Source organism: Entelurus aequoreus, linkage group LG28 (assembly GCF_033978785.1).
Source record: "Entelurus aequoreus isolate RoL-2023_Sb linkage group LG28, RoL_Eaeq_v1.1, whole genome shotgun sequence".
NCBI lineage: Eukaryota > Metazoa > Chordata > Actinopteri > Syngnathiformes > Syngnathidae > Entelurus > Entelurus aequoreus.
The window spans coordinates 32332307-32358432 of NC_084758.1; the positions used below are offsets into that span (position 1 = coordinate 32332307).

General features: G+C 38.2%; 1 protein-coding gene across 3 annotated transcripts in view; it reads left to right on the forward strand.

Annotated features, from left to right (window-relative positions):
• LOC133645141 (glycine receptor subunit beta-like) overlaps nt 1-26126 on the forward strand; it is a 99373-nt gene that overhangs the window by 70303 nt on the left and 2944 nt on the right. Inside the window, exons 8-10 of one of the 3 annotated variants that reach the window (XM_062039984.1) lie at nt 1793-1945; nt 5457-5598; nt 21678-21822. In XM_062039984.1, the coding sequence (XP_061895968.1) occupies nt 1793-1945; nt 5457-5572 (269 nt within the window). In that variant the 3' untranslated portion in view covers nt 5573-5598; nt 21678-21822. Of the gene's footprint in view, nt 1-1792; nt 1946-5456; nt 5599-21677; nt 22019-26126 lie in introns of those variants that run through there. The other 2 variants (XM_062039985.1, XM_062039983.1) reach the window with 2 other exon arrangements.

The window sequence follows — 26126 nt, forward strand, 5'->3', positions numbered from 1 at the left end:
TTGACACTGCACCTTTTGCAAGAAAACACTTCAATGCCAAATCAAAAAAATGGCTGTAATGATGTTTGCCAATATTTTTTCAATTAGTTTACAAGAGAGGCTTCTGGTGTATTTACTGATAGTTAGTTAAACCATTTTGTTTTCCAATGTGACACAGCAGTGAATGTATTCAAATACTTACAATTCCTTCTGGCCCTCTGATTTGACTTTATTTTTATTTTATTTTTTTGGCCTGTCCAGCTACTCAGGCAAATCATATAGTTGATGTAGATGCCCGTATCGGCTGTACACATTTACTTTACAAAAGAAAAGTGTGGGATACTTCTCTTGTTGCCTTATTTGTATTTGACTTTATTAAATGTATTTATATTATCATTTGGTGCAGCCGGGCCGGAGCAGGAAGCAAACATAACAATAACAACAACAACAACAACAATAGAGCAACATCAGCAAATAGGATATGTACAAATATGAAGGTAAAAGTGATAGCAAGAAGCAGTTAGTGAAATACACTACCGTTCAAAAGTTTGGGGTCACATTGAAATGTCCTTATTTTTGAAGGAAAAGCACTGTACTTTTCAATGAAGATAACTTTAAACTAGTCTTAACTTTAAAGAAATACACTCTATACATTGCTAATGTGGTAAATGACTATTCTAGCTGCAAATGTCTGGTTTTTGGTGCAATATCTACATAGGTGTATAGAGGCCCATTTCCAGCAACTATCACTCCAGTGTTCTAATGGTACAATGTGTTTGCTCATTGGCTCAGAAGGCTAATTGATGATTAGAAAACCCTCGTGCAATCATGTTCACACATCTGAAAACACTTTAGCTCGTTACAGAAGCTACAAAACTGACCTTCCTTTGAGCAGATTGAGTTTCTGGAGCATCACATTTGTGGGGTCAATTAAACGCTCAAAATGGCCAGAAAAAGAGAACTTTCATCTGAAACTCGACAGTCTATTCTTGTTCTTAGAAATGAAGGCTATTCCACTAAATTGTTTGGGTGACCCCAAACTTTTGAACGGTAGTGTACATATTAATAATACAGAAATGACAATGAGCATTATTACACTACAAATGGAGCAATACAAATACCAATAAAAATATCACTATTGATAATGAATAATAACAATAATTACCTCTAAGTATCAACAATACAATTGTTTCCAATGCAACAATAAATATATGTAATGATAACTTAAAATACAAAAGAAAGCAGATCAATGGAGGGGAAGGAAGAGAAGCCAACTATATTAACCTTGTAGATTGTTATAGTAACAACAAGTCAAGCTTTGTCAGTGTGCCATGTGTTACCCTGATTTTCCTTTGTCTGTACTTTTTTGTCTTTATGGATGCAAAATGTTCTTAAATTGTATTCATTATGGTCTGAAAAAAGTCTTGAATTTCACTTGACACCTGCAGAGACCTTGTAATAAAGGTATTATTTGTTGCAAGTTGGTCTATATCTCTTTCGTCTTTTTGTGTCTTCTTTACGTTAATACGGATACAATGTTATGCAGACATGTACTTTTAACATTTTTATAGACAAACGATGTATAGTTGCGGAGGAGAGTATGGGTGAAATGTTTCATTCTTCCTCGGTGGGGGCGTAACAGACAATAATTGAGAAGCACTGGTTTAGAGTAAAGTAAATGTGGATGTCAATCAATGCACTAATAAAGAAGCCATGAAGAATTCACCATACGGACAAAATAACTACCAAACCTTAAACTCTGTTCTCCCTTCTTCGTTATTCAAGCCCTTCTTTCATCCCTCTTATTCGATAGGCTACTACACTTGTGTGGAGGTTATCTTCACCCTGAGGCGACAGGTGGGCTTCTACATGATGGGCGTCTACGCGCCCACGCTACTCATCGTGGTACTCTCCTGGCTGTCCTTCTGGATCAACCCTGACGCCAGCGCTGCCAGGGTCCCTCTGGGTAGGGACTATTTTGTTTGTCTTTTCCCCTTCATTGTCGTCCAGTGACAACAAGATGTGTAAATATCCTTTCCCAGTATTCACGCCAGAACAGTTGAAGTGCGTGTGGGTAATTAGGTGTGAAATCCCAACGGTGTACCAAACCCAAACCACTGGGGAGGATTTGTATGTTTTAGCGGATCACCGATTTTCATAGCCGGCGCGACGCCATCAATCACCTTGACAGCATGAAGGACTTTATCTAGCGAGCATGCGGCTGTGTCCGCCGTGGCCCTGGATGTGATAAATCAATAAATAGCAGATGTAATTGACAGATTGGACCCACGGCAAGAGCACCACAAAGTGTGAAGTCCTTCAAAAACCAAAACCAGGTCAAGCTGAGCGAGGGCAGCTGGTTTGAAGTGTTGGATTCTTACAAAGTGTCAGCAAATGGAGCACATTAATGTTTGGTTCACTACTGGATGGCATAACTTTTTTTTGGGATGGTGAGTCCTTAAACGAATATGGCTCAAAACCAGCACAGTAGCTGTGGAATGGAACGACAATCCCTAAAAAGAAAAATTGTAAACACCCACAAGATCATTTACTACTGTATTTTTCCGACCATCGGGCGCACTGGATGACAAGGCGCACTGCCGATTCACTATCACTGTCTATTTAGCTGTAATGATACCAAGTACAGGCACGTATCTAATCGATAATACTATGATTACTTCGATATTTAAAAAAAAATGTATAATATGTTTATAAACTCAGGAAATATGTCCCTGGACACATGAGGACTTTGATTATGACCAATGTATGATCCTGTAACTACTTGGTATCGGATTGATACCCAAATTTGTGGTATCATCCAAAACTAGTGTAAAGTATCCAAACAAGAGAAGAATAAATGATTATTACATTTTAACAGAAGTGTAGATAGAACATGTTAAAAGAGAAAGTAAGCAGATATTAACATTAAATGAACTAATATATTAATAATTAATTTTCTACCACTTGTCCTTAATAATGTTGACAAAATAATAGGTAGATAAATGACACAATATGTTACTGCATATGTCAGCAGACTAAATTAGGAGTCTTTGTTTGTTTACTTACTACTAAAAAACAAATGTTATTGTATGTTCACTATTTGATTCAAGGACAAACTTGCAATAATAAACATATGTTTAATGTACTGTAAGATTTTTTGTTAAAATAAAGCCAATAATGTAATTTTTGTGGTCCCCTTTATTTAGAAAAAATGAACTAATAGATTAATAATTCATTTTCTACCACTTTTCCTTAATAATTTTGACAAAATAATAGGTAGATAAATGACACAATATGTTACTGCATATGTCAGCAGACTAAATTAGGAGTCTTTGTTTGTTTACTTACTACTAAAAAACAAATGTCATTGTATGTTCACTATTTGATTCAAGGACAAACTTGCAATAATAAACATATGTTTAATGTACTGTAAGATTTTTTGTTAAAATAAAGCCAATAATGTAATTTTTGTGGTCCCCTTTATTTAGAAAAAATGAACTAATAGATTAATAATTCATTTTCTACCACTTGTCCTTAATAATTTTGACAAAATAATAGGTAGATAAATGACACAATATGTTACTGCATATGTCAGCAGACTAATTAGGAGTCTGTGTTTGTTTACTTACTACTAAAAAACAAATGTTATTGTATGTTCACTATTTGATTTAAGGACAAACTTGCAATAATAAACATATGTTTAATGTACTGTAAGATTGTCATTTTTGTGGTCCCCTTTATTTAGAAAACTATCGAAAAGTATCGAAATACATTTTGGTACCGGTACCAAAATATTGGTATCGGGACAACACTAGTTAGAACTGTACGCTACTTTATATTTGTCAGGTTCAAACACCAAACTATCTGTTAAACAAGACAAGAAGCAAGGAATCAGGCAAAGACAGAGTTCAATTTTGCTTATGAGGAGAAACGTTTGGGGCTGCACACTCGGTTACAGCCTCCCACCACCCTCTAAGGTACAGCCCCACGCGCTCCTCTGTTTATTCAGGAGTTCCCTAGTTAACATCACTGAGGCTTTTATAAATGGTTGATTTATATAGGCTAGTAAGGTAAAATGTTGTACCTGACGGTGGATCAAAGAGGCGGTTGAAATCAGGAAGCGGGCCCCAAAGACTGTCAACAGGGACGAGGGAGCCTACCAACTATCCCACACCTGGGACACAGTCCTGCAGGGCCGCCCCCGGCCGTTTGGTGGACATCCGGACGACAGGGGGCGCCCCGCCCTACCCCCGACGCACACCAGGGGACACCGCCATCCCACCACCTCAGGTGGGATGGAACAATCCATATAACACGTCACAGATGACGTCACACTAACATCACGTGACACCTCTGAGGAAGGCTGCAGAAGCAAGATAGCCGAAACTTGTCAGGTACAAAATTTTACCTTACTAGCCTATAATCAACCATTTATAAATACACATTAGTAGGCTAAATGAACCTCTTCAACATATCGCTGAGGCTGCCTCTAAAGGGAGTGGTCACACATATCATGCAAAGCAGCTTCCAGCACGCACAATACGTGACGGAATGTGCTGGGGGCCTTGTCTCTGCTTCGTCTGCGTGCTGTCGTCTTATCTTCGTTGAGGTACTTGTACTAAAACAAAGAAAACATCTGCGGCGAGACCACCCCTCATATGCCGTGGAAGATAACAAGTTGTGTGCCCTTGCACGAAGCAGAAAAGAGCACAATAGATAATGACTGTAGCAACGGCCTTTAAGCATAAGAGTTGTGTGATAACTTATATATAATTATTCTAACAATATTACAAATAGCAACAGCAGAGGATGAATGGCCCACAACAAGAGGACGGAGAAAAGATGGCGTCAGACTACAACGAACGCGCGCACATTTTCGGGACTTATGCAGATCCCAAATACCGTACACATCAACAGGTATCCAATAGGTAAGAAAAGTTGGTTTTGCATAATAGGTCGAAACAAAACGCCAGATAATGTCTCCTAATCTGTGCCATTTCGGGGTCCTTATACACACACTATAACACTCGTATGTCGGACTCCAGTAGCCGTAATGTTGGAGTGTGGAATGTTCTATATTCTCAATGAAACAAAAAAAAGTTTGGGAGTTGTTTGCTAGTGTCATTTATTGAACAGGCGTCGTGTTGCAGTCCACGCGTATCTCCTTATATGGGACTGCCATCTATCGGTCAGATTTATCATTACACCATGTACCAAGTAAAATGACTTTGAGGTCAGTAAGCACAAGCAGAATACATCCGTAGAGTTATAAGGCGCACTGTCGATTTTTGAGAAAATTAAAAGATTTTAAGTGCGCCCTATAGTCGGAAAAATAAGTATATTTAACTTCTTTGACGTTTCATCTCATATTCCTCAGACTGCAAACTCAATTTTATGTCCAGTTGTGTTTCCTTTGTTCCACTTCAGTCACCCTCTGTCACTTGTCACACATCCATGCGTGTTATTTGTGCATATAGGGCTGCATGAATTACACTGCCATCCCTGTCCACTGCCTTCATCCTCCCTCCAGTTGTTTATCACCTCCCTCACGCCATCATCACCTCGACTCCACACGGGAGGCGTCATCCTCTGACTCCTCTCTAAATGGGACCAGCGCAGGTCAGTCAACACTCAAGTGTGACTATTCTTGTGTATTGCTCTTGACATGTGAACGTGTGGTTCCTCAATGTGTGTCCAAATTATTGTGAGCCTAGTATTTCTTCATACTGAGGAAATACAGCATATCCAAATTAGGGGTGTCGTGATCGGATGTTGTCATAAGATATCAGTCCGATGTTAACAATACAATGTAATCTGATTATATTGGAATGCATCAACAATGTCCAATATAAGCAGTCCATTGCAGGCTCCTCTGTATTCAGCATCAACCTGAGTAAGCATATATTAGGGATGTCAAATGTTTTTATATTCAATTAAACTGGATTCGTTTTTGTAACAAATCTTAATCGATTAAAAAATATATATATATATATATATATATATATATATATATATATATATATATATATATATATATATATATATATATATATATATATATATATATATATATATATATATATATATATATACACACTACCGTTTAAAAGTTTGGGGTCACACAGACAATTTAGTGGAATAGCCTTCATTTCTAAGAACAAGAATAGACTGTCGAGTTTCAGATGAAAGTTCTCTTTTTCTGGCCATTTTGAGCGTTTAATTGACCCCACAAATGTGATGCTCCAGAAACTCAATCTGCTCAAAGGAAGGTCAGTTTTGTAGCTTCTGTAACGAGCTAAAGTGTTTTCAGATGTGTGAACATGATTGCACAAGGGTTTTCTAATCATCAATTAGCCTTCTGAGCCAATGAGCAAACACATTGTACCATTAGAACACTGGAGTGATAGTTGTTGGAAATGGGCCTCTAAACACCTATGTAGATATTGCACCAAAAACCAGACATTTGCAGCTAGAATAGTCATTTACCACATTAGCAATGTATAGAGTGTATTTCTTTCAAGTTAAGACTAGTTTAAAGTTATCTTCATTGAAAAATAAGGACATTTCAATGTGACCCCAAACTTTTGAACGCTAGTGTATATATGTATATATACCGTATTTTCCGCACTATAAGGCGCACCTAAAAACCTCCAATTTTTTCAAAAGCTGACAGTGCGCCTTATAATCCGGTGCGCTTTATATATGGACCAATATTGAGCCACAACAGGTCTCGCAACCCCAGCCTCTACTGTAGCGTCTATTCTATGTGCCTTATAATGCGGTGCGCCTTATATGTGAACTAAGTCTTAAAATAGGCCATTCATTTAAGGTGCGCCTTATAATCCGGTGCGCCGTATAGTGCAGAAAATACGATATATATGTATATTTTTTTTAAAATATTTTTTTATATTTTTTTATTTTAATTTTTTTTAACGTCTCCTGTACAGCCACTCAGACAAATCATATTGTTGATGTACAGTCGTGGTCAACAGTGTAGATACACACACGCACGCACACACACACACTGAGCAGGACGGGGTGATCGATACAGATGTCGATACTATTGATACCTCGTATAGTATATGTTTTTTACTATTAGAAAATCTAATAAGGCTATCATAATTTTTACAGTCATTTATTGCAATATTACTTAACATTTTTATTGTGGTATTTTACTGTAAAAAAATACTGTTAAATCTTGTTCTTTTTGGGTTTTTTTTACAGTATATATACTTTAGATTGTTCTTTAGCTTAAATGTTGCAGAAGTGAGTGCTGCATTAGGTTTGCTGTCCATGGTGCTGAAGGTCAGCATCATCTCCACTTAACTATTCACTATGTCCCACATGTATATTACAGTATATTATATGTGTATAATATATACAGTTGCGGTCAAAAGTGTACATACACTTGTAAAGAACATCATGTCATGGCTGTCTTGAGTTTCCAATCATTTCTACAACTCTTATTTTCTTGTGATGTAGTGATTGGAGCACATACTTGTTGGTCACAAAAAAACATTCATGAAGTTTGCTTCTTTTATGAATTTATTATGGCTCTACTGAAAATGTGCTGCGTCAAAAGTATACATACAGCAATGTTAATATTTGCTTACATGTCCCTTGGCAAGTTTCACTGCAATAAGGCGCTTTTGGTAGCCATCCACAAGCTTCTGCTGGAATTTTTGATCACTCTTGACAAAATTGGTGCAGTTCAGCTAAATGTGTTGGTTTTCTGACATGGACTTGTTTCTTCAGCATTGTCCACACGTTTAGGTCAGGACTTTGGGAAGGCCATTCTAAAACCTTCATTCTAGCCTGATTTAGCCATTTCTTTACCACTTTTGACGTTTGTTTGGGGTCATTGTCCTGTTGGAACACCCAACTGCGCCCAAGACCCAACTTCCGGGCTGATGATTTTAGCTTGTCCTGAAGAATTTATAGGTAATCCTCCTTTTTCATTGTCCCATTTACTCTCTGTAAAGCACCAGTTCCATTGGCAGCAAAACAGGCCCAGAGCATAATACTACCACCGCCATGCATGACGGTAGGTTTGGTGTTCCTGGGATTAAAAGCCTCAACTTTTCTCCTCCAAACATATTGCTGGGTATTGTGGCCAAACAGATCCATTTTAGTTTCATCTGACATCACATGGACAACGATAAGACCTTCTGGAGGAAAGTTATGTGGTCAAACGTATACATACAGCCATGTGGACAGCCATGACATTTTGTTCTTTACAAGTGTATGTAAACTTTTGACCACGACTGCAGGTGCCCGTGTCTGTTGTACAGATGTACTTTAGAAAAGAGAAGGGCTGGATGTTTGTATTTGAGTAGTGTAATATAATATAAGTAATATAAACATGTATCAGAACTGTTTATTTCATAGAGTAATGTCGTTAATCATAGAACTGGCACCCAATGCAATGAAAAAAGTATTGATTTTGAATTGAGAATCGGTCTGAATCAAGAATTGATTCTAAATTGAATCGTTAACCCCAAGAATTGAATGAAATTGTGTGGTGCCCAAAGATTCACAGCCCAAGTAAACATAGCACTTGTCACAGAGAGAGCTCACAAGGTGCTTTACATGCTTATAATACAAACAGTACATAAATATGAATACAATGAAAAAAACAATTCCAAATATAAATGGTAAATGGGTTATAGCGCTTGGTACTCAAAGCGCTTTGACACTATTTCCACATTCACCCATTCACACACACATTCACACACTGATGGCGGGAGCTGCCATGCAAGGCCCTAACCACGACCCATCAGGAGCAAGGGTGAAGTGTCTTGCTCAAGGACACAACGGATATGACGAGGTTGGTAGAAGTTGGGGATTGAACCAGGAACCCTCAGGTTGCTGGCAAGGCCACTCTCCCAACAGCGCCGCGCCGTTGGGAGAGTGGCCGTATATAAAAATATAATGTAATATTACAGGAATGAACGCTTAAACAAATGTTTTTATTTTTTTTTATTTTATAAAATGTCAACAAAAGGTGCAGCTCTCAACTCACAAGGTAGTACATGCCACCTTTTAGAAGCAACTAACTCAAAGGCTCGATCATCTTTACTTTATAATTTTGCACGAGGTACAGCAAGTAGAATGTGGTCAGCAGACCGCAGGACTGTCGTTAACAGGACAGTGAAAAGACCAGCGATCTACCAAGTAAGCAGGCTTTTGGCCATTGAGGACACTTTAAAGTACCATTGGAGTGGAGATACAAGTTGACTTTCTATGCTTAATTGTGTTTCATTGTACCCATTAAATCATAGCCAATTGTATTTAGAATCCGCAACATATGTGAAAATACCATCGAAACATCACAAAATGCCACACATTTGAGAATTTTGAATATTCCGCTCCGAATATCTTCAGCAATTTCTGTTGTGTCTACGTCAATGGGCTGATGCTTCTGCACTCTGACCATATTATCAGGTCAGTTATCTGGAAAAACGCAAACAAATTGGAAAGATATGTGCTGTTTATCATTCAGAATCCTTATGTAAGACAAGAACACATATGCTTAGCTTTGTTTATGCATTCAAAATCGTAAATATATAGCTATCAATTGAGTCAACAGATTGAGAGGGTCCTCTATTGCGCCCACTTTAAAATTATCCAGAAACCGCCAACAATACTTAATTGTACATGTTGTGACTTGAAAATTAACCAAATATGAGTGATGTTGTTATTATTAGTGCTTACGCAGATGGCTTATTTTAGCGACGCATTGTTGCAGTGAGCCAATGCTAGCTTACGCTGCTAATGTTGACACACTGACTACTTCTGTTTTGTCTCAAACTTGCTAAAAAGGAATTGTAGATTATAATTCATGCACCTCTCACCTGCTAGTAGACACAATGTGGCCATGGGCCCACAGGCTGGTCCACTTTGACATCCCCCGAGATGGTGAAAAAGACACTAGTTGCTGCAACGTTTTTTAACCCTTTGTGAGTATTGTGATTGAATCTTCATCTAAACGGAATTATGTGAGCGTCCTGTCGGTCCGACTCCCAGCGAGAGTGGAAATTGTACAGCAAATGTTTGTTTTATTATGGTTTATTATGGTTAGTTTTCATGTTTAGCACCTAGCAGTGCTGCTAATACTATAATGTCTCAATAAAGCTGTATCCATTTAGCACTCGGCTTCTAAAACTCATCCTCTTTGTATTTGGGCTCAAAAATATAAGGTCCTGGATAATATTTGTTCCCAAAGTAGTCCTTGTTTGCTCTCACAAAGTCTACCCGATTAGCATTGTTATTGATGGAGAAGGGATCTGTGGTTGCTACTTCTACGTCACAGATCACTTGACTGGCTTTGTGAAATATATGCTATTTGACATATCTATTTATTCGCAAACTTTATACGTCTTTTGGTGTCTTAAATCAGATAGCGTCAATATAGAGGCAACTTGTTTCTCCACTCTACTGGTACTGTAAGTAATAGATAGCAATTTGTACTGCATCCTGAAATGAACAGGTAGCCAGTGCAAGGACGCAAAAACAGGAATATGTGAAACGACTGAATCTATAAAATCTTGACAAGAGCCGAGCAGCAGCATTTTGGACTGATTGCAGGCAATCTATTGAATTTTTGTTGATAGGTAAAGAGTGAATTACAATAGTCATGACGTGAGGAAACAAGAGCATGAATGACCGATTCCAGCTCAAAATAAGATACTATGAATCTGAGTTTAGAAATGGTTCTGAGGTGGAAAAAGCAGTAGTGGGTTACATTTTTGATGTGCTCATTGAAAAATGCACATAGTGGTTAAATGTGACCCCACGATTTCTCAGACGGGAGCGCACATTAGCACCAAGGGACCCTAAGCAGTTGGCTATTTTTGAAGTTCATTCAGCTGAAGATTATTACGAGTCATCAAGTCTTTTTCAGACAGTTATTTAGCGTATTAATTTCATTTGTTCTATCAGTGTTAAACGAGCAATATAACAGAAGGTCATCCGCGTACGTGTGAAATGAGGCACCCTCAAATTCCCAATGATTTCCCTGAGTGAAAGCATGTTAAAAGGATAGGCCTCAAAACTGAACCCTGCGGAACCCGCATGAGAGGGGGCTGAATGCTGACTTATGAGGGCCCACAGTCACAGAGAAAGATTGAAACTATTGGAGGGCTGTTCCTGAAATGCTCACCCAGTCCCTCAGATCTCAGATCTGTGCTGAGTTCCTTTGACTTTCCATTGTCGCGTTTGTAACCTTTGAGACACTTGTGATTTAAACTGATTGATTGATTGATTGATTGATTGATTGATAACCGAGTCTAATGACTGCATCACACGAGCCCTATTTAAATGGGCTCAGAGAAGTCAACAAGTGTCGTCAATCATAGTCAAACTGCAGAAACTGAAATCTAAGTAAGATTAAATATCTCAAATAAGGTTTATATTTAATTATTTTCTGTCTGATAAGATAATTCTTCTCACTATGCAGATTTTATGTTAGAGTGTTTTACTTGTTTTAAGAGTTTTGGTCCTAAATGATCTCAGTAAGATATTACATTATCTTTAAACATATTACATTATCTTTAAACACCTTTAACTTGTTAACAATATTAACTACCGTAATTTCCGGACTATAAGCCGCTACTTTTTCCCCTCGTTCTGGTCCCTGCGGCTTATACAAGGGTGCGGCTTATTTACGGCCTGTTCTTCTCCGACACCGACGAAGAGGATTTCGGTGGTTTTAGTATGCAGGAGGAAGACGATGACACAATGATTAAAGACTGACTTTTCATATACCGGTAGGCTGGTTATTTTGATAACGTACAGGCGAGCACTTTGTATTACTTTGCACCGTTGTATTATTTGTACTCTGCACGAATGCTGTTCGCCATGTCAAAGATGTGAAAGTTTGATTGAATGATTGAAAGATTTATTGTTAATAAATGGGACGCTTTGCGTTCCCAAACAGTCATCTCTGTCCCGACAATCCCCTCCGTGGTAGCAGGAACCCCTATATACTACGCTAATTACACATCAAAACCCTGCGGCTTATAGTCGGGTGCGGCTTATATATGGAGCAATCTGTATTTTCCCCTAAATTTAGCTGGTGCGGCTTATAGTCCGGTGCGGCTTATAGTCCGGAAATTACGGTATATGTATTAAACATTCTTGTATTATCATTAAACACCTTTAATTTATTAACAATATTAACTATATGTGTTAAACATGCTTGCATTATCATTAAACACCTTTAACTTGTTAACAAAAACATATATTTCATAAATAGGTAAATATAAATTATATATATATGAATGAGGTAGATCCCCGCATCTTGATCAATTGAAAAGTAGCTCGCCTGCAGAAAAAGTGTGAGCACCCCTGCTCTAGAACACCTGTGCTATGTTGACACAAAGCATACAGCTTCTGGTAATACCAGGGAGTATTCCATCCAGGTACTAATCAGGCGAGTATGGTCGGGTTTGATTAGGAGTCCTGGAACCTTAACAAAGCCGGGCTTAATGAGATGCATGGTGGGGGCTGGGATCCACCAGTCTTGGCGATGTATTTATCAAGTCTCAGAAGGAACATTCCGTTAATGGAAGGGGAGTGACGCTGGTTAATGGGGGTTAAAATTCCTTCCTAAGTGGCGCAGTAATCGTTTCTGCTCTTGCCTGAGCTGAGTGCCATGGTGAAAGAGGGGAACTGTAACCTGTCATTTGGACACAAATTCGTAAAAAAGGCTTGTATTTGTTGCTACAGGTCATTAAGGCTATCACAGGTATTCTACTGAAGGAACAATCACTTGTCGTAAACTGCAGCAGATACGGGAGCTTTTGGGTTTTTGGTATTTATAGTACTGAGGTGTGACAAACTGTCAAGACCAAAACACATCTGGTGATTCATTCTAACGGGAAGGAGGCCATAGAAACTGTTGGAACAAGGCAGTTTCAAAACCAACCTAGAAGGTGGACAAATTATTCGAAGACAATAATTTATAACACATATAGTTAATACATTAAAGGTGTTTAATGATAATACAAGAATGTTTAATACATATAGTTAATATTGTTAACAAGTTAAAGGTGTTTAAAGATAATGTAATATGTTTAAAGATAATGTAATATCTTACTGAGATCATTGTTAATTAATTGTCAAGTGAATAATAGATGGTTAAAAAATGCTGCCTCAACATTCTCAAAGGTTTGATTATTGCACATAGCCGCCCAGAATCTGACCTGGTTAGTTAGTTTAGTTTATTATTTCTTCGGTCAGTGGTCAACAAAATAAACAAATCGTTTTACTTAAACAAACAGTTGTACATTCATGAATGGAAAATGTTGCAGAGCGAAAGGGTTTAGGCTGAAGTTGAACACTTATTGCGCCTAACCCTATAAACAATGTCAAATACAAGATGAGCTTTTCCTTTGCACAACATATTATAAATACACCTTGTACACAACATATACACTGTTTAATCATATACACAGTAAAGACATGTGAAATATCCTTGTACATGTGTTAGTTAAACTTTTGTACCAATTATATACCAACAATTATACTTCCATTATTATTTATATCCCACATTTAGTTTGTAATTAACATTGATCATAGTATTAACTACTGTGTTGATTCAAGAGTGTTTTTTAAATGTGTGAATGGAACTGGAACATTTGAAGGAATGATCCAAGCTGTTCCACAGATGAACCCCCCTGACAGAAACACATCTACTTTTTAAGCTCCTTCTTATGTTTGCTTTCTGAAAGACAGCTGAACCTCTGAGGTCATAGGGACTCTCCCTGGGTTTGAACCTCTCCTGCAGACACCCAGGCAGCATGTGGTTATGAGCTTTGTACGTCACAAGAGCAGTGTTGCATAATTTACAATTCTAATGGATTTCTTTTGAAGTAAGAACATAGAGTTGATGTTTGTCTTAGTTAAAATATGGCAAGAAGGACACAGGACTAGAGATGTCCGATAATATCGGTCTGCTGATATTATCGGCCGATATATGCGTTAAAATGTAATATCGGAAATTATCGGTATCGGTTTTTTTATTATCGGTATCGGTTTTTTTTTTTTTTTTTAATTAAATCAACATAAAAAACACAAGATACACTTACAATTAGTGCACCAACCCAAAAAACCTCCCTCCCCCACTCATTCACACAAAAGGGTTGTTTCTTTCTGTTATTAATATTCTGGTTCCTACATTATATATCAATATATATCAATACAGTCTGCAAGTGATACAGTCCGTAAGCACACATGATTGTGCGTGCTGCTGCTCCACTAATAGTACTAACCTTTAACAGTTAATTTTACTAATTTTCATTCATTACTAGTTTCTATGTAAATGTTTTTATATTGTTGTACTTTCTTTTTTATTCAAGAAAATGTTTTTAATTTATTTATCTTATTTTGATACATTTTTTTAAAAGTACCTTATCTTCACCATACCTGGTTGTCCAAATTAGGCATAATAATGTGTTATATATATATACATATATCGGTTGATATCGGTATCGGTAATTAAAGAGTTGGACAATATCGGATATCGGCAAAAAGCCATTATCAGACATCCCTACACAGGACACAATGGTTCATCAACATTGGCATTTGAGTGACAAACATGTTCGCCGATCATAATTGTTGAACTTTTTCCTCCTGGCGAATCAAAAGTGTTAACAGGAAACAGCAAGTTTGTGTGTGCTGCAGTGGAGGCAGCCAGTACGCTAATGACAAACACCGCTTGCACCTTGGAAAAAACGTTTTGATGGTGACTAGAGATGTCCGATAATGGCTTTTTTGCAGATATCCGATATTCCGATATTGTCCAACTCTTAATTACCGATACCGATATATACAGTTGTGGAATTAACACATTATTATGCCTAATTTTGTTGTGATGCCCCGCTGGATGCATTAAACAATGTAACCAGGTTTTCCAAAATAAGAGAACAACTTCAACTCAAGTTATGGAAAAAAAGTGCCAACATGGCACTGCCATATTTTTAACATTAAAGTCACAAAGTGCATTATTTTTTTTAACATGCCTCAAAACAGCAGCTTGGTATGTGGGACATGCTCTCCCTGAGATAATCCTGATACCCACTACAACTATGGGAAACACTGTTAACTTTGACTTTCAAAAGTGCATTTTTTTTAATTTTTTTTTAAACATGCCTCAAAACAACAGCTACAAAAACAATGAAGGCACACAGCTTTAGTCCAAAGTATACTAGAAACTGGGCTCAATCTGCCCTGTTCTTAACGTATTCGTATGAGTAACAAAAATGTGCGAATAAAAACAAGAAAGGCACAAAAATAAAAAAAACTGCTTTAGTCTAGACTAGTAGAAAACACAGCCATCCTTTAAAGTGCATGGGGAAAAAAAGGCACAAAACATAAATAAAACAGCTTCACTCAATCCAGACTATTAGTCTATTTGTGCAAAAGATGAAGCTCAAAGAGTGGGCTAATTCTTTTTCTGCTTGTCATCACGTGTGAGAGGTAGATTTTTCTGAATGAAAACAAGCATCTGCAAGGGGTTCTGGGTATTTGTTCTGTTTTGTTTATGTTGTGTTACGGTGCGGATGTTCTCCCGAAATGTGTTTGTCATTCTTGTTTGGTGTGGTTTCACAGTGTGGCGCGTATTTGTAACAGTGTTAAAGTTGTGTATACGGCTACCCTCAATGTGACCTGTATGGCTGTTGACCAAGTATGAATTGCATTCACTTGTGTGTGTGAAAAGCCGTAGACATTATGTGATTGGGCCAGCACGCAAAGGCAGTGCCTTTAAATTTTTTTGCCGCTCTGTACTTCTCCCTACGCCCGTGTACACAGTGGCGTTTTAAAAAGTCATACATTTTACTTTTTGATACCGATACTGATAATTTTGAAACCGATACCGATAATTACCGATATTACATTTTAAAGCATTTACCGGCCGATAATATCGGCAGTCCGATATTATCAGACATCCCTAATGGTGACTAGGCTTGGGCCAATAGTCAATATGTTTTATCTAACAATAAATGAAAATTAAATTAAAATAATACAATTTATGAATTGCCATGTCCAAGTGATTGTTTTCTTCATCCCTCGCTCTGTGCATCGCTGTCAGCAACCGAGCACATTTATTTAACGGTAGAATTAACTCAACGCAGTGAGCCCTCTTTTCAGTCGTTCACAATCCTTGTCTCGGTGGGCGGATACGGCACCGCTAGCTTACACAGAAAAGGCTTCACAGATATCGCCTCCCCTACTCGCAACTCGCTAGTCAGAAGTTCCGCAAAGTAAGATAAATTAGAAGGAAAATATTATTATAAGGCCAAATGTCAAGTTGTGGGAATATTTCGGCTTCAAACACGATGGGCAAAAAAAAAACAAAAAAAAAAACACGATGGGCAATATGAGCCCATCAACACGGACGAATGAGCGAGAAAATATAAAAAGATATCAATCAATCAATCAATGTTTACTTATATAGCCCTAAATCACGAGTGTCTCAAAGGGCTGCACAAGCCACAATGACATCCTCGGCTCAGATCCCACATCAGGGCAAGAAAAAACTCAACCCAATGGGATAACAATGAGAAACCTTGGAGGGGACCGCAGATGTGGGGACCCCCCCCTGGGCGATCGGTGCAATGGAGGTCGAGTGGATCTAGCATAATATTGTCAGAGTCCAGTCCATAGTGGATCTAACATAATATTGTGAGAGTCCAGTCCATAGTGGATCTAACATAATATTGTGAGAGTCCAGTCCATAGTGGATCTAACATAATAGTGTTAGAGTCCAGTCCATAGTGGATCTAACATAATAGTGTGAGAGTCCAGTCCACAGTGGATCTAACATAATAGTGTGAGAGTCCAGTCCATAGTGGATCTAACATAATAGTGTGAGAGTCCAGTCCATAGTGGATCTAACATAATAGTGTGAGAGTCCAGTCCATAGTGGATCTAACATAATAGTGTGAGAGTCCAGTCCATAGTGGATCTAACATAATAGTGTGAGAGTCCAGTCCGTATTGGATCTAACATAATAGTGTGAGAGTCCAGTCCATAGTGGATCTAACATAATAGTGTGAGAGTCAAGTCCGTAGTGGATCTAACATAATAGTGTGAGAGTCCAGTCCATAGTGGATCTAACATAATAGTGTGAGAGTCCAGTCCGTATTGGATCTAACATAATAGTGTGAGAGTCCAGTCCATAGTGGATCTAACATAATAGTGTGAGAGTCCAGTCCATAGTGGATCTAACATAATAGTGTGAGAGTCCAGTCGGTAGTGGATCTAACATAATAGTGTGAGAGTCCAGTCCGTAGTGGATCTAACATAATAGTGTGAGAGTCCAGTCCATAGTGGATCTAACATAATAGTGTGAGAGTCCAGTCCATAGTGGATCTAACATAATAGTGTGAGAGTCCAGTCCATAGTGGATCTAACATAATAGTGTGAGAGTCCAGTTCATAGTGGATCTAACATAATATTGTGAAAGTCCAGTCCATAGTGGATCTAACATAATAGTGTGAGAGTCCAGTCCATAGTGGATCTAACATAATAGTGTGAGAGACAAGTCCATAGTGGATCTAACACAATAGTGTGAGAGTCCAGTCCGTAGTAGATCTAACATAATAGTGTGAGAGTCCAGTCCATAGTGGATCTAACATAATATTGTGAGAGTCCAGTCCATAGTGGATCTAACATAATAGTGAGAGTCCAGTCCATAGTGGATCTAACATAATAGTGTGAGAGTCCAGTCCGTAGTAGATCTAACATAATAGTGTGAGAGTCCAGTCCATAGTGGATCTAACATAATAGTGTGAGAGTCCAGTCCATAGTGGATCTAACATAATACTGTGAGAGTCCAGTTCATAGTGGATCTAACATAATAGTGTGAGAGTCCAGTCCATAGTGGATCTAACATCATAGTGTGAGAGTCCAGTCCATAGTGGATCTAACATAATAGTGTGAGAGTCCAGTCCATAGTGGATCTAACATAATAGTGTGAGAGTCCAGTTCATAGTGGATTTAACATAATATTGTGAAAGTCCAGTCCATAGTGGATCTAACATAATAGTGTGAGAGTCCAGTCGGTAGTGGATCTAACATAATAGTGTGAGAGTCCAGTCCGTAGTGGATCTAACATAATAGTGTGAGAGTCCAGTCCATAGTGGATCTAACATAATAGTGTGAGAGTCCAGTCCATAGTGGATCTAACATAATAGTGTGAGAGTCCAGTCCATAGTGGATCTAACATAATAGTGTGAGAGTCCAGTTCATAGTGGATCTAACATAATATTGTGAAAGTCCAGTCCATAGTGGATCTAACATAATAGTGTGAGAGTCCAGTCCATAGTGGATCTAACATAATAGTGTGAGAGACAAGTCCATAGTGGATCTAACACAATAGTGTGAGAGTCCAGTCCGTAGTAGATCTAACATAATAGTGTGAGAGTCCAGTCCATAGTGGATCTAACATAATATTGTGAGAGTCCAGTCCATAGTGGATCTAACATAATAGTGAGAGTCCAGTCCATAGTGGATCTAACATAATAGTGTGAGAGTCCAGTCCGTAGTAGATCTAACATAATAGTGTGAGAGTCCAGTCCATAGTGGATCTAACATAATAGTGTGAGAGTCCAGTCCATAGTGGATCTAACATAATACTGTGAGAGTCCAGTTCATAGTGGATCTAACATAATAGTGTGAGAGTCCAGTCCATAGTGGATCTAACATCATAGTGTGAGAGTCCAGTCCATAGTGGATCTAACATAATAGTGTGAGAGTCCAGTCCATAGTGGATCTAACATAATAGTGTGAGAGTCCAGTTCATAGTGGATTTAACATAATATTGTGAAAGTCCAGTCCATAGTGGATCTAACATAATAGTGTGAGAGTCCAGTTCACCCTGGGTCCCGACTTTGGACAGGTAGCGCTTTATCCGTGGCCACCAAACCTGTGCCCCCCCTTTACGAAGGAGAGGGGGGCAGAGCATAAAGAAACGGCAGATCAACTGGTCTAAAAATGTCCAGCCTGCTTTTTCCAATTGGGGAATAAAAGGCCCTCAGAGATGTTTAATACTTAATTAATAGGGGTGTGGTGTGCATCTCTACATAAAATGGTGAGCCGACATGCATCTAGATACATGGGTTAACAATACTTTTTACAAGATTATGATTCGATGCGATTTGATGCAGATGGTAGCTTTGCATGATGTCAGAACAATGTCATGTGTTTATATTTTAAGTAGACACAGAAAAAACAAGCACTTCCTGGAATAATTATGAGCAAATAATAGAAGAGCGAGTGCTGGCCCGGCTCAAAGGAGGTGAGTTTTAGTGAAGTGCACGGTTGCCTGAAAAACATTCTTTCTCCTCACAATTACAGCATTTCAGTCACATTTCATACATTTCCGGAACTTTCCGTGTTTAATAGTAGACTCACTTTTTATTGAAGATTCCGTAATTCTGTCTGCGATAGCACTGAACGCACAGGACTCTGGATAACTACATTATTGCTGACATTTATTTTGCTTCCCTTAGCTGCGTGTTTAGCTCCAAGTTAGGTCATTCTGTGAATGTCTCTGATTTTATTTACTTCTGCGGAAAAAGGGAAAATGTCGACTCGGATTCGCTGTTGTCACGGACAATTCCGCCATGTTTGATGTTAATACGCTCACGGCTGATCACCGTGATCCACCTGAAATGTTTTATGATGTATAATCGCCTAGCCCCATCACTAACAATGGAAAGGGATTGTTCTGCACTTTGTTCGGGAGAGAACACACAGAAGTATAATACAAATGATAACAGAAGAAGTGATCAACTTAAAAACATGGTTTGACAAAAACAGACAATCTTTGAATCTCAGTAAGACTAAAATAATGCTATTTGGTAACAGTAGAAGAGAAAGTCAAACATAAATACAAATAGACAGAGTAGACATTGAAAGGGTAAAATAAAACACATTTTTGAGTGTAATAATAGATGATAAAATGAATTGAAAATCACTTCATATTCTCTACTGCTCACTAGTGTTACATATCTGAGTTATTGTGCAGAAATATGGGGAAATAACTACAAAAGTACACTGCATTCACTAACTGTTACAAAAACGATCAATTTTTTATTTATTTTTTTAATTTATTTTTTTTTTTATTTTTTTATAATGTCCTGCCCAGCTTCTCGGGCAAATCATATAGCAGATGTAGATGCCCATATCGGCTGTTCAGATTTACTTTACAAAAGAGAAGTGTAGGATACTTCTCTTGTTGCCCTACTTGTATTTTGACTCTATTAAATGTATTTATATTATCATTTGGTGCAGCCGGGCCGGAGCAGGAGGGGATAGAAAGAGAGAAAAAGGAAGACAGAGGGGGGAATTGTGGGGACAAGAGGGGGATTAGACAGAGAGACAAAAACAACAACAGCAAACACAACAACAACAACAACAACAACAGAGCAACATCAGCAAATACGACATGTACAAATATGATGGTAAAAGTAATAGCAAAGAAGCAGTTAGCGAAAGAAAAAAAATACAGAAATGGCAATGAGCATTATTACACTAAAAATGGAGCAATATGAGTACCAATAGAAATAGTGCTATTGATAATAAACAATACCAGTACTTTACCTTTATTATCAACAATACAATTGTTCAAATGCAACAATACATATACGTAATGATAACTTGAGATACGAAAGAATGCAGAAAAATGGAGGGGAAGAAAGAGAAGCAACCTACATTAACCTTTTAGATTGTTATAGTAACAATAGGTTAAGCTTTGTCAGTGTGCCATGTGTTATACCCAGTTTACCCTAGGGCAACAACGTTGATATATGTTTGATGAAACGTGATTATGTGCATGAGTGTATGTGTGCATATGTACAGTATGTGTATATGAAAAACGATCAATTAGAATAATACGTAATGTTGGATATAGAGAACATACAAACCCTTTATTTATTAAATGACAATTATTGAAATTCAAGGATTTGGTGCATTTGCAAACATCTAAAATGATCTACAAAGCAAACTATAACCTGCTAGCCAAGAATGTTCAACAATTCTTCTCAACAAAAGAGGACAAATATAACCTTAGAGGACAATCTCATTTAAAACATTCGTACGCACGTACAACACTTAAAACCTTTAGCATGTCTCCATGTGGAATTAAATGATGGAATGGATTAGGCAAAGAAATCCAACAAAGCAGCAATATGATTCACTTTAAGAGACTGTTCCAACTACAAGTGTTCACAAAGTACACAGAACAAGAATTATGATAAACATTTTGAACTCTTGAGACAAATATTATTTATGTATTTAATATTTGTTTACTTCCATCCATCCATCCATATTCTACCGCTTGTCCCTTTCGTGGTCGCGGGGGGTGCTGGAGCCTATCTCAGCTACAATCGGCCGGAAGGCGGGGTACACCCTGGACAAGTCTTACTATGGTATATTATTTATGTATTATTTATGTGCTCACTGTTCTGTTACAGAGAACAAGGAAATTGAATAAAACCGCTATGGTATGAAAAGGGGTAGGATTAAATAAGATATGCTTCTTCCTACTCCTTTTCGTGCGTGCTGTAATGAAACGACTGGAATTTGATGATGCATTACATTGCATCGTATGCATGTTCCATAAAAACTGAAAGTGAAAGTACCAAGACTCCCTGTCCTTTAAGCCAACCGACAGTCCTTGCTGTTCCCAGGCATCCTGTCCGTGCTCTCGCTGTCCTCCGAGTGCACCTCGCTGGCAACGGAGCTGCCCAAGGTCTCCTACGTGAAGGCCATCGACATCTGGCTCATCGCCTGCCTGCTGTTTGGCTTCGCCTCGCTGGTAGAGTACGCCGTGGTCCAAGTTATGCTCAACAGCCCCAAGCGCATCGAGGCGGAGAAGGCCAAGATAGCTGCCAAGGAGAAGGCCATGGGAAAGAGTGCCGCCGCCGTTGCTGCTGTTACCACCACCTCCACCGGCACCATCAACACCACCGCCAGGAACAACACGGTCAACGGGACCGGAGGGACGCCGCTCCACGTCAGCACCTTGCATGTCAGTGTATCTTCTTTGATTGACTACTCTTTCTGCTTCTGTAGATCTAAAATAATTCAATTTAAAACATTTCAGGTACTGTCACTCTTCCCACTTCAGAGATCTAATGTAAATGCAAAACAGAGGAGTCTAATTTGGAAGAAAAAAAAACACATTCCAACTAGGACTGGGCCATATGGCCTTTTATTAATATCTCCATATTTTTAGGCCATGTCACGATACATGATATATTAAAGGCCTACTGAAATGATTTTTTTTTATTCAAACGGGAATAGCAGATCCATTCTATGTGTCATACTTGATCATTTCGCGATATTGCCATATTTTTGCTGAAAGGATTTAGGAGAGAAAATCGACGATAAAGTTCGCAACTTTTGCTCGCTGATAAAAAAAAGGCTTGCCTGTAGCGGAAGTAGCGTGACGTCACAGGAGCTAGTATTCCTCACAATTCCCCGTTGTTTACAATGGAGCGAGAGAGATTCGGACCGAGAAAGTGATGATTACCCCATTAATTTGAGCGAGGATGAAAGATTCGTAGATGAGGAACGTTACAGTGAAGGACTTGAGAGGCAGTGATGGACGTATCTTTTTTCGCTCTGACCGTAACTTAGGTACAAGCTGGCTCATTGGATTCCACACTCTCCTTTCTTTATTGTGGATCACGGATTTGTATTTTAAACCACCTCGGATACTATATCCTCTTGAAAATGAGAGTCGAGAACGCGAAATGGACATTCAGTGCCTTTTATCTCCACGACAATACATCGGCGAAATGCTTTAGCTACGAGCTAACGTGATAGCATCGTGCTTTAACTGCATATAGAAACAAAAAAATAAACCCCTGACTGGAAGGATAGATAGAAAATCAACAATACTATTAAACCGTGGACATGTAAATACACGGTTAATGCTTTCCAGGCTGGCGAAGGTTAACAATGCTGTGCTAACGACGCCATTGAAGCTAACTTAGCAACCGGACCTCACAGAGCTATGCTAAAAACATTAGCTCTCCACCTACGCCAGCAAGCCCTCATCTACTCATCGACACCCGTGCTCACCTGCGTTCCAGCGATCGGCAGAAGGACGAAGGACTTCACCCGATGCGTTTGGCGGCCCGGAGACGTAGGAAGTCAAGGTGAGGTCGGCGGCTAGCGCGTCTAGCGCTCCAACAAAGTCCTCCTGGTTGTGTTGCTGTAGTCCGCTGCTAATACACCGATCCCACCTACAACTGTCTTCTTTGCAGCCTTCATTGTTCATTAAACAAATTGCAAAAGATGTCCAGAATACTGTGGAATTATGAAATGAAAACAGAGCTTTTTGTATAGGATTCTACGGGGTACCATAACTTCCGTTACTCTGACTTCGTCACGCGCATACGTCATCATACCGGGAAGTTTTAAATGTCACTTTATAAGTTAACCCGGCCGTATTGGCATGTGTTGCAATGTTAAGATTTCATCATTGATATATAAACTATCAGACTGCGTGGTCGGTAGTAGTGGCTTTCAGTAGGCCTTTAACACTTGATGCATATAATGACAGCAGAATGAGGATTCTATGTGTCTACATTAAAACATTCTTCTTCATACTGCATTAATATATGCTCATTTTAAACTTTCATGCAGAGAAGGAAATCACAACTAAAAGTGTATTTATTAAACAGTTATTAAGCAGTGGCACAAACATTCATGTCATTTCCAAAACAGAAAGTGCAAGATTGTCAGAGACATTTTAAAACAAGCTATTAGTGCACTTTTGTGCATGATGTCACTAAAATGACGTATCAAAACAACACTAAATTTAAGTGCACTTTTTGTACAGAACGCCACTACAATAGTTTAAAACAAATAAAGTGCACTTTTGTGCATGATGTCACACAAGATATTTCAATAACTGTACAATATAAATTAGCTATTCATACGGTGTTGATCTGGAAATGGAAGACGCCAGCAGGCTCAATTTGGTCAGTGCTGGTTGCTTTGGCATTTTGTTGGTGTGGCACGGGCCGGAGATGTTGACATGCTGAGTTTCAAGCACTCCTTATTCTCTAGCGGGTGACTTTTCAAATGATGCTACAAATTAGTAGTGCTGCTACTTTTTGTAGCAACGCTTTTGCCACATACTTGACATATCACGGTTGTCTGTTCAACATCTTCCCGCTTGAAGCCAAACCACCGCCAGACGATGGACCCCATGCTGTTTTTCTTGGGAATTAATTATTCTTCCTTCATTTGTTACCAGATTGGCACCTCCTCTCTCCCGTATTACCACTCGCACCACCTGCCGCAGCTAATTTTACCCGTATGTGACGTATGTAAGAAGGTGCGCTTGTTTTATGTCTCTGTGAGAAGGAGAGACAAAGAGTGAGAAGAGCCTGTAGTGTAATGCCCGCAGCTAAAAGCAACTGCACGAGAACGTATACGCCAATATCACGATATAGTCATTTTCTATATCGCACAGAGACAAACCCGCGATATATCCAGTATATTGCGATATATCCAGTATATTCCATATATCGCCCAGGCCTAATTCCAACATGAGTGATATCCAACCCGTGCATGTCATCCCAATTGGTCACTAATTGAAATTAATTTTTCTCCAGAGTGTTAGTGTGTTGGGATTGAGGGGATTACCTGACTCCATTGTGCTTTAATAGACCTTCTTGTCAAAAGCAAATCAAAAATAATGAAGCTCAGATTAGTTTAATGACTTTAGCGCAGGGGTCACCAACCTTTTTGAAAGCAAGAGCTACTTCTTGGGTAGTGATTAATGCGAAGGGCTACCAGTTTGATACACACTTAAATAAATAGCCAGAAATAGCCAATGTGCTCAATTTACCTTTAACTCTGTTATTATTAATAATTAATAATATTTACACTTAATTGAACGGTTTAAAAGAGGAGAAAACACGAAAAAAATGACAATTAAATTTTGAAACATAGTTTATCTTCAATTTCGACTCTTTAAAATTCAAAATTCAACCGAAAAAAAGAAGAGAAAAACTAGCTAATTCGAATCTTTTTGAAAAAATTAAAAAAATAATTTATGGAACATCATTAGTAATTTCTCCTGATTAAAATTAATTTTAGAATTTTGATGACATGTTTTAAATAGGTTAAAATCCAATCTGCACGTTGTTAGAATATATAACAAATTGGACCAAGCTATATTTCTAACAAAGACAAATCATTATTTCTTCTAGATTTTCCAGAACAAAATTTTTAAAAGGAATTCAAAAGACTTTGAAATAAGATTTAAATTTGATTCTACAGATTTTCTACATTTTCCAGAATAATTTTTTTGAATTTTAATCATAATAAGGTTGAAGAAATATTTCACAAATATTATTCGTCGAAAAAACAGAAGCTAAAATGAAGAATTAAATTAAAATGTATTTATTATTCTTTACAATAGAAAAAATAAATACTTGAACATTGATTTAAATTGTCAGGAAAGAAGAGGAAGGAATTTAAAAGGTAAAAAGGTATATGTGTTTAAAAATCCTAAAATCATTTTTAAGGTTGTATTTTTTCTCTAAAATTGTCTTTCTGAAAGTTATAAAAAGCAAAGTAAAAAAATTAATGAATTTATGTAAACAAGTGAAGACCAAGTCTTTTAAAATATTTTCTTGGATTTTCAAATTCTATTTGAGTTTTGTCTCTCTTAGAATTAAAAATGTCGAGCAAAGCGAGACCAGCTTGCTAGTAAATAAATACAATTTAAAAAATAGAGGCAGCTCACTGGTAAGTGCTGCTATTTGAGCTATTTTTAGAACAGGCCAGCGGGCTACTCATCTGGTCCTTACGGGCTACCTGGTGCCCGCGGGCACCGCGTTGGTGACCCCTGCTTTAGCGACTGTCGTCTGATTAGACCCCGTTCACTCCTGTGAGCCTTCAGAGGGCTTGAAAAAAGGCTTTTTTGTGGGACTGCCTGTTGGAAGTTGTTTTTTATAATCCCAGGTTTAGGGGTCGTGACATCACAGAGGGACGGGAGGAGTCAAATGATGCTTGACATTATCATGTGGGTTTTTGTCCAAACAGTCCATTTACCGTAAATTCCGGACTATAAGCCGCTATTTTATGGATTTTTCTTTGCATAATGCAAATAG